Raw genomic sequence first — 9,776 nt, 5'->3', positions numbered from 1 at the left:
ACCACGCCAGTTCTGGGACAAACCTCAGTTTTCCGATGAAAACCGACACGTTGCCTCTTGACTAAATGAAGTGTATTTCGTGCAAAAACTCATAAATTAAAACATGCAATTTGAGACCACTCCAGCCCCAAATATATAACATATTTTCTCACCAAATTCCATAACGGAAATCACACCAAAATTGCAAAAAATAACACTTCAATATAATTATCAAATCATTCACTATTCCACCGATAAACTAGCAACACAAAATCATCAAATGTCTCATATCAATTACTAGAACCAGTTCCAGAATCAATCACAGAAATAAGCAGAAACATAGCAAACTTGTAGATAATTCCGGTACTAAACATGCACTCCAAAAATTATGAAAATTTTACCAAACATAGCCTTATACTTTAGCTTTCATACAAAATTGGTTTCACCCAATTTGGAATTCTGTAGAGAGAGTTATGCTCTCTACAGCACAGGCTGTTAGCGTGTCTGCGAGCAAAATAGAGTGAACTTGCAGATAATTCTGGTATTGAACCAGCAATCCAAAAATTATGAAAATATTACCCAATATAACCCTATGAGTAAGCTTTCATAAAAAATTAGTTTCACTCAATTCGGAATTCTTTAGAGAGAGTTATGCTCTCTACAACACATGCTGCTAGGGTGTCTGCGGGAAGAAACAGAATGAACTTGCAAATGATTCTGGTATTGAACCAGCAATCGAAAAATTATGAAAATATTACCCAACATAGCCCTATGAGTTAGCTTTCATAAAAAATTGGTTTCACTCAATTTGGAATTCTGTAGAGAGAGTTATGCTCTCTACAACACAGACTGTTAGGGTATCTGCGGGCAAAACAGAACAGAACCCAATTTTCCCCGGAACCTTAATTTCGCTCAAAATCAATTTTGCTCACCACATGTTAACACTCAACACAGTCTCTCAGTTCTGAATTTTCAAAGAAGTTGGAGGTTCCTTCATGTTAAACTCAACCTCTGTTATACTATAATTATACAAGGTAAATTCAAACCCTTACCTTCTATGACACCGGTACAAAGCCTCCTTGACCCTTTTCTTCTTGAAGATCAAATTCTAGGTTTTCTCCACCTTTTCTCCTCTCCTTCACCTTTCACGTGTTTCTCTGTTCTGCTGCTTCTCTAATCCTAATTTTCTGATTTATCTTTTTTTAATTCTCTCATAACCCTTAAATAATCTTACAATGGGCCCCACCTACTCACTTAAAACCTAAAACCCTTATTTTTCTATATCACATAAGAACTTAATTATCTAATAAAATCACTTGATGACCTTATCATCTAATTAAATCACATAATCACATAATCATCTAATTAAATCGCATAAATTATCAAAATACCATATAGCATAATAATAATTAAGATAAAATAATAAATAACATAATAACGAAAAGTGGGGTGTTACATGGTCCCCAGTCCACAGATGTGGTCCCAAGCCCATTTGTCTTATTTATACTTGTCTTATATGAATTTATCCTATTTGTATGGAAACTTGGGCCTTGGATGTAAGACCCAAATTCAAGAATATTCGAGATAAGGGCCACAGCCACTATAAAAGGTGGGGTCCTTACCTTGTGCTAGGTACCTTTTTGATCATTAATGAGACGATTCCTTTATTCTTACATCATTTATACACTTCATGCTCTGCTAGGGTTTGATAAGGACACTTCATATCCCTTAATAGACCTTAGACTAGAACATTGACGCCGTCTGTGACTCTAACTCAGCGGTTTCTTCCACTGACGTGATAGAGACAGACTTAAGGGCAGATGAAGACGCGTTCTTGAGGTGGACGTGCACCACGTCGACGTGGTGGTGGATGTCACAACGGTGGTAGGAGTCAAGTTCAGGCGATCCAACCTGAACCGGAGGCAGAGCAAGAGGTGTGAGACCCAAGTTTTTAAGCTTAGAATAAACCGAATAAGATTCCTATTCACGATTAGTTTCGATGTAACGTGAAGGAAAACCTGAACAAGTTTATCGAATGTAATTAATTTATGAAGGAGAAAGTTCAGGAAAAGGCTAAGGATAGTATTAAATTCGATATAAGCTATAGCACAAGTAGTATTCACTTATATCTAGGACGAGAGCGATCGTAAACGATTAATTTACACTTAAATACACGATGGAAACTAATTTCAAAAATCTTCAGAGAAATGTTAGAACTTCTCTTAATTCTTCTATAACAAGCGTTTCGATGCGAAACCCTAGAATGTACGAACATCCGATTCCAATCCTCGGAAGTTTGCCGAAACTAAATCACTGATAGTTCAAGAAACCTAAAATCAACCGACGATGAAGACTTTTTCTATTCGGAGCTTCAAATGAAGATTCCACACGCGTGCACCCATTTCTCTTGATGTTTCCAATATTTCTTCAGAAAGAAGTTTTCTCATCCGACATCAACTGCAAAAAGTAGTTTTTCGGATAAAATCGATTTACACCAACTTTGGATCGTTTGATTTAATTCCAAGAAACCTGTTTTGAGTTCTGGAATTCTGTCGCCAGAACCTATCTTAGAATTCACCGAGGAATACGCAGGAAAAATCGGAATCGCGAAATTTTCATTTTTCCGCATTTTCCATAACCTATAAATAGCAAGAAAATGAAAAATTTTCAAAAAAACCCTTCCCCATTTCAAACCCAAACCCGCGAGCACCCAAGGAGGAGGAGGGGGAAGAGATTTTCGCCGTTTCTTGCCCGATCCCTGCACCGTTCGTTGCTACTCGAAGACATCGAGGTATAGATGCTATCTCTCACTTCTGATCGTCAATTCCGTCGCTTTTCTTTATGTCTTTCTGTGCTCAAATATTTGAGTTTTTTGTAAAACTGTCCAAATAGCTTGATTTTAGTGTCTAAACATATTCCCTACCAACCCAAGAGTACTTCTAGCGGATTACATTTTGCCGAATGTCGCCGAAATGCCGCCGAATTCCAATTCTGCTTGAAAAACCCATTTTGAACCAAAGTTTCATCCTTTAGGCTGAAAACTCTCGACTTAGCTTAGAACTAGTAGGATTAGTTGTCATAAACGTCGTTAGTAACGTCCCCATCCAATTTGTTTTTCGAAATTCCAATTTTGAAATTCTGAGCTAAAAATATTGACCAAAATACCCCTGCGACAGGTTTCGATCCGATAATTTTTCCGAGCTTCAATTCGCCTTAGTTACGACTAATGATAACCTAGGAACCAAGTTTGATCGAAGAAAAATCGGCGCACACAATTAGTGTGTGTGGCCGAGAGCACCTCCATAGGGGGAGGAAAATTTTGTTTTTCGAAAACTTGTCTTAACGTGTTAGATTATCGTACTTCAGAGTTTATAATGTGGCGTGTAACCCTAATACTTATTGTTTGCTGAGTTTCTGACTCATTGTGATTGAATTCTGTGATTTTTCTCTAAGGTTCGTTTGAGGAATTCTGTGGAGCTGAAGAGGAAGTTTGTGAAGGAAAGTTTGAGGAACACGCTGGAGGAGATACAGGTGAGGGCTACTCACTGAATACTAGATAATGCTTTAGGTGTCGACGAATTCGACTTGATTTATTTTTTATGCATTTGATTGTGTTTGACTGGGAAAAATGTTTCTGAGGCTACGGCTGACAATTGATAATCATTTATTGCTTGAATTGTTTTTGGGATTGATTCACATGCTTTGTGCTAATTGTTTAATCTAAGATGTGTTGATGATGATTCACATGCTATGTGCTACATGGTTAACCTAGGATGTGTTGATATATGTGCCATGACTGTTGGATTGTGTTGCTTTGATTATGCAAATACACATATATCTGTTGTACGTCAGAGTGAGGATAACGGACAGTTATGCCACACTCATCATGAGATGTTGAGAAAGTTTGACGGGACGAACAAAGGTTCGGGCCTTGTTAATGTTTTTAATGGATCGAGACCTTCTCTGGGAATTATTGGGATTATGGGATCTTTTAAACTCATAAGATTAGAGACAAAATAAAATGGAAACTGTTTTACAAGGAAAATTCATAAGACACTAAACAACCTTTGAACCTTTAAATAATGATCACAATCTCAAATAAGAGCTTAGGACTTGAATATTAGTTTTGGAAAATGAGAAGTGTCGCCGAGTCCAAGTTTTGGGGAAACTAATAAGTTTCCGAGTATGCTGATACTCTCTGCTCGATGAGCGGTTTTGTTGTTTGGCTATCTAAAGGATAAGCCGGGAAATTGATAAGTTTCTGAGTACGTTGATGCTCTTTTGCTCGATGAGCAGTTTTGTTGTTTGGCTATCTAAAGGATAAGGCGGGAAACGGATAGTTTCCAAGTACATTGGTACTCTTTGCTCGTTGAGCAGTTTTTGACCATCGGATGGAGATGAGTCGGATGATTCGAGAAATCATCATGAGATACTTTTTATAATTAATTGTCTTTTGTCGCATAATCGACATTTACCTTAGGGTAATCTTTTAGAGACAATAAGTTAGCTAGAACACGTGACGACGTGACGAGTGAGGTCGAAGACGTTGTTTGGCTAATCACTTTACATTCATGCACACATTTTGAGGTTAATACACGGTGGGATGCCGGACCTCGGTGGATTCCAAAAATGGTCATAAGACCCGGATTTCCACATAAGAACACTGCGGTGATTCTTAGTAGCAGACGGAAATGGCAGACCTGCGGGTTTACTGCTGATCTGACTACATTTTGTTTGGTATAAGAGACGCCCGAGCGGAAATGGTCCCACTGTGGCCGGTGTTAGGACTGACTCGTTGGTGCCCGTCCTTCCGGATTGCATCTTGTTCCTCGTCATTGCATTCATGCACCATTCCTGCTGATTTAGTTGCCGTGTGTGATTGATACTTGTAAATCTTGCTTGAGATATGTTAATTGCCAGCAAATGTTATTTATTTTTATTTGGCAGGATATACAATTTATAATGCTGTCATTCATATCTAAGCCTATGTAGCTATTGCTTAAACTTTACTTATTGGATGTACTATTATGTAATTCTTTGAGTTGACCCTCGCGCGTGCTACCTGTGTTTGGGGGGCTATGTATGCCCTTATTGTCAGATGTCGATGGCAGATTGGTTCGAGATGGTCGTCCCTTCGGGGGGGACTAGGTTCGAGATGTTGGATCAGGACACCCCGGGCTCATGGGTGGTCGACCCCGTCGGTCACCGAGCTATCTATTCGGGGCGAATAATGGAGGATCGCGTCGACAGGATGAGAAACTTGACGCACGGAGTTTTGAGACGCTACACCGTCAGCTTCAACCTACCACCGGATGTGCACTGTGGGCCTGGAGTTGTAGTACCACCACCACCGTCGCCTGAGGACGACGAGGACCCCTCGGAGGAGGTGCCTGTGGGAGGGACTTCATCATACTCTAGCTCACCCACTGTCGCGGCTGCTGTTGATTAGGGATCGGGTTCAGGACCCGCAGGACCAGCTGTGGAGACAAATGCAGTCATAGACCTAGTCGTCTTGGATTCAGATTCAGACGACGACCTTGATGATGCGTAGTTGGGAGTGCTGTGGTGTGCTCCTCTAGTCAGGATTAGGGTAGGAGTAGCGTTGTGGCTCTGGTCTTCAGTTTCTCATTTTGGGGCAGGGTAGGTCCCCGACCTTTAGCTTTTTGTGTGGTTCTCTTTACGGGAGTCACAGAGAGTTGGTCGGACTAGGAGGTCTTCGGGCTGTTTTTGGACTGACCTACTTTCGTTTGGAGGACTGTATTCAGAATACTTGACCTTTTATTTTGGTTTGTACATATTTGCCGACAGGCACTACTTTCCGTCACTGGAGGTTACTCGTGACGCGGCATGCTACTTACAGCGGGGGCTGTAAATATATCTGTATATTAGTCATGTTTATCTTTCGTCGATGAGTTTTTATTTCGACAAGCCTTTTATTTACTTAAAACAAATATCGAAAAAAAATATTCATGTTTTTTCCGCTTTGTTTTCTTTTTGGTTACTAAAGTGCGCCACCGAAATCGGGGTGTTACAAGAGGCTTCCTCTGATGGATCCTCGGTGGCGGTGAGATCACGTGCAACAACGATGCCGAAGATTCCGGTCCAGCATGCAGGGCTGGCGACAAAGTCTGACTTGGAGCTTAAAAAGAAACTTTCTACTCCGGATAACGAGGACATAGGTGACCAAAAGATGGAAACGCCCGTGCAAGCCCAGGATCAAGTTTATGGAGCGCATTCAACAGAACTCAAACAAGTGTTAGATACCATTCAGGCGGTTCAACGACAGAACGAGCATTTGCAGGCTCAGGTTGAGTATCTTAACCAAATGAGGGATTTGAGACGTGGCCAGTGGGTGGATGCAGAATATGTAGTGGATTTTCAACCTTTTGCGCCCATGGTCACCGCGGTTGAAATCCCAGAACATTTGCAGACTTTGGCTTTAGACATGTATTCGGGCGATTATGACCCAATAGATCATTTGCGGTATTTCAATACCAAAATGGTCATTTGCGGAGCGACTGATGCGGTAAAGTGCAAATTGCTACCTTCCACATTTAAGGGCGTGTCGATGACATGGTTTATCAAACAACCCCCGTATTCCATTTCTAACTTTACCAATTTGTCAACAAAGTTCCTAACCCAATTTTATGCCAATCAAACTCAAAAGGCGAACCCTGCTGACCTGTTCAACATACGTCATCAACCGGGCGAACACATTAAAACATATATGGCTAGATTCAGTCGAGTTTCAGTTCAGTTAGAAGATGCCAGCCCTGAGGTGTGTGTGTCTGCCTTCAAAACGGGGCTCAGGTGTGGTTCACTAAACAAAGACTTAACCAGAAGGCTCGCCAAGGACATGATGGATTTATGCGCCAGGGCGCAAGAATTTATCTTGGTTGAGCAAGATGAATAAACAAAAAAGGATAGAGACAACTAGCGTAACCAATCAGATTCCACAATAGAAAGACGACGCGGCTCAATAGACCAACGACCAGCTCAAACGCCACGCCAACCTTGACCGACGCCCTACCAATCCGGCAGGCAAGGACCACAAAGCAAAACTTGACATAGGAATGCCCAAACTACCCCGACAAATCAGGCAGGACAAGGAGGAAACGCGCCCATACAGGGATAATAAAAAAAGTTAAACGCGCCTCTTAGCGCGATAGTGCGGGCAGTTGGGAAAACAAATGCAGTCTAGTACCCAAGGCCACCCAGGAAACCTCCAGCAAATGTGGATACAACAAAGTGCTGTGACTTTCGTAAAGCTATGGGACACACCACCGATAACTGCTGGACCTTACGCAAAGAGATCGAGCGATTCATTAAAGCCGAGCACTTAGCAAATTTTGTGTCAAATGAACCCGTGCAACCCGAGGTTGCTAAGGCCGTTGGGGCGGGAACTTCAAAGGGCAAGGATATAGTTGAAGATCTGGGCATACTTGCTGGGTCATGCTCATCAATCGTCGGAGGATTCAGTGGTGGGCGATTATCTGGCAAAGGAAGAAAAAGATATGTAGAAGCAGTGAATTCGGTGCACAAGGCCTATGAAGGGGAGTGTTGGTTGAACCACACCCCTATTACTTTCACAACCAAGGATTTTGATCATGTTACCCCACATGATAATGATCCTATTGTGGTGACACTCCGAGTAAACAATTACGTTACCAAGAAGGTATTTTTGGACCAGGGAAGTTCTGCAAATATTATATATGGTGATGCGTTTGAAAGGCTGGGCTTAAAAGAATCTGGCCTAAAGCCGTATACAGGGTGTTTGGTTGGATTTACGGGCGACCGGGCCAAGGTGCGAAGATACGTGGAGTTAACAACAACCTTTGGCGAGGGAGAATTTGTGAAAAAGTTCCAAGTGAAATATTTAGTCCTCCCCTGCCGGGCAATGAACAATGTGCTTCTGGGGCGAGACACTCTAAACAAAGTCTGTGCAATAATTTCAACCGCCTATTTGACAGTGAAATACCCTGCTTACAATGGCAAGATCGGAATTTTGAGGGTGGATCAAGAAGCGGCGAGAGAATGCTACGCCCAAAGTCTAGGGTGTTATGGCAAGATGGCGGCTAAAGAAAGCCACCGTGTTACTGAAATCTTTCCACATGAAGACTTCAACTTGGATCCTCGCAACGATTTCGCAGACTTAAGACCTCAACCCACTTAGGAAACAAGATCTATTCAGGTGGCAGGGCGAGTCTTGAAAATTGGGAGTACCCTCTCTAAAGATCAAGATGATCGTTTGGTGGGGCTACTCCAAAGTAATTTGGATTTGTTCGCTTGGACAATCAAGGATGATCCGAGGATTGACCCATAAGTCATTTCTCATAAGTTATCTATTCAACCCAGAGCAAAGCTAGTGATGTAGGCCCGAAGAAGGATGGGCGAGGAAAAGGACAAGGCTATGCGAGTAGAAACTCAAAAACTACTCGAAGGGCGTTTTATTAGGGAAGTTCAATACCTTACTTGGATGGTGAATGTTGTCATGGTGCGGAAAGCAAACGGAAAATGGAGAATGTGCACAGATTATACAAGTTTAAACAAAATGTGCCCAAAAGACTCATATCCACCTCCAAATGTTGACAAATTGGATGCGTATTCTGGCTACAATCAAATTATGATGCATCGCCCAGACGAGGAAAAAATGGCGTTCATGACTAGTCAAGCCAATTATTGTTACAGAACAATGCCATTCGGGTTAAAAAATGCGGGGGCGACCTATCAACGATTAATGGACAAGGTCTTTGCAAGTCAAGTTGGCAGAAATATGGAAGTCTATGTGGATGATATGATTGTCAAGTCCGTCAGAGGGGGCGATTATTATCAAGATCTAGCAGAAGCGCTTGCTCAACTAAGAAAGTACAACATGAGGTTGAATCCAAAGAAGTGCTCTTTTGGAATACTGGGCGAAAAATTCCTAGGATTCATGATTACATCAAGAGGCATTGACGTTAATCCAGACAAGTGTAAGGCCATATTGGATATGAAGAGCCCGTCCAATGTCCACGATGTTCAAAGGTTAACAGGAAGATTGGCGGCCTTATCGCGCTTTTTGCCAATGGCGGGGGATAAGGCTGCGCCATTCTTTGCATGTTTGAAAAAGAATACAACTTTTCAATGGTCCACGGCGTGTGAGGAAGCTTTTCAACAATTGAAGGAGTTATTGGCTTCACTGCCAATTTTGGCAAAACCCACGCTAGAGGTTATATTGATACTATACTTGGCGGTCACTAGTATGACGGTTAGCACGACGTTGTTGCAAGAAGAGAATAAGAAGTATAGGGTGATCTATTTTGTTAGCCACACCCTACAAGGGCGGAGATGCGCTACCAAAAAAATAGAAAAGACAACCCTTGCAATACTAAAAATAGACAGGCGACTTCGGCCAAAGTTTTCAAATAAAAGTAAAGACAGATATCCCATTGCGATAAGTTTTACAAAAGCCAGATCTTTCAGGGCGACTTGTTAGTTGGTCGGTAGAATTATCGGAGTATGACATTGAGTATGAACCAAGGGGACAAGTTACGATTCAAAGTTTGATCGATTTTGTGGCAAAATTGACGCCCACGGAGGGTGATAGGGAAAGTTCAGAATGGATTCTCTTGGTGGATGGCTCTTCAAATGAACAAGGAAGTGGGTCTGGCGTATCAATTGAAAGCCCAAATAAAATGCTAATTGAACAATCATTGAAATTTGGATTTCGTGCGAGTAACAACTAGTCTTAGTATGAAGCGCTAATTGCCGGATTGAGGCTCGCAATTGAATTAGGAGTGCAGAAGTTGTACATAAAG

At 41.7% G+C, this 9,776-nt stretch overlaps 1 protein-coding gene across 1 annotated transcript; it reads left to right on the top strand.

Annotated features, from left to right (window-relative positions):
- Positions 1-7,249: 7,249 nt before the first annotated feature.
- LOC130713048 (uncharacterized) lies at positions 7,250-8,152 on the top strand. Its single transcript, XM_057562852.1, has one exon. It carries the CDS (start codon positions 7,250-7,252, stop codon positions 8,150-8,152), a length of 903 nt encoding a protein of 300 aa, XP_057418835.1.
- Positions 8,153-9,776: the final 1,624 nt, after the last annotated feature.

This window comes from Lotus japonicus, chromosome 4 (assembly GCF_012489685.1).
Source record: "Lotus japonicus ecotype B-129 chromosome 4, LjGifu_v1.2".
Lineage (NCBI taxonomy): Eukaryota > Viridiplantae > Streptophyta > Magnoliopsida > Fabales > Fabaceae > Lotus > Lotus japonicus.
The sequence above is the reverse complement of the archived record's forward strand: the minus strand, read 5'-3'. Positions and strand labels throughout refer to the sequence as shown.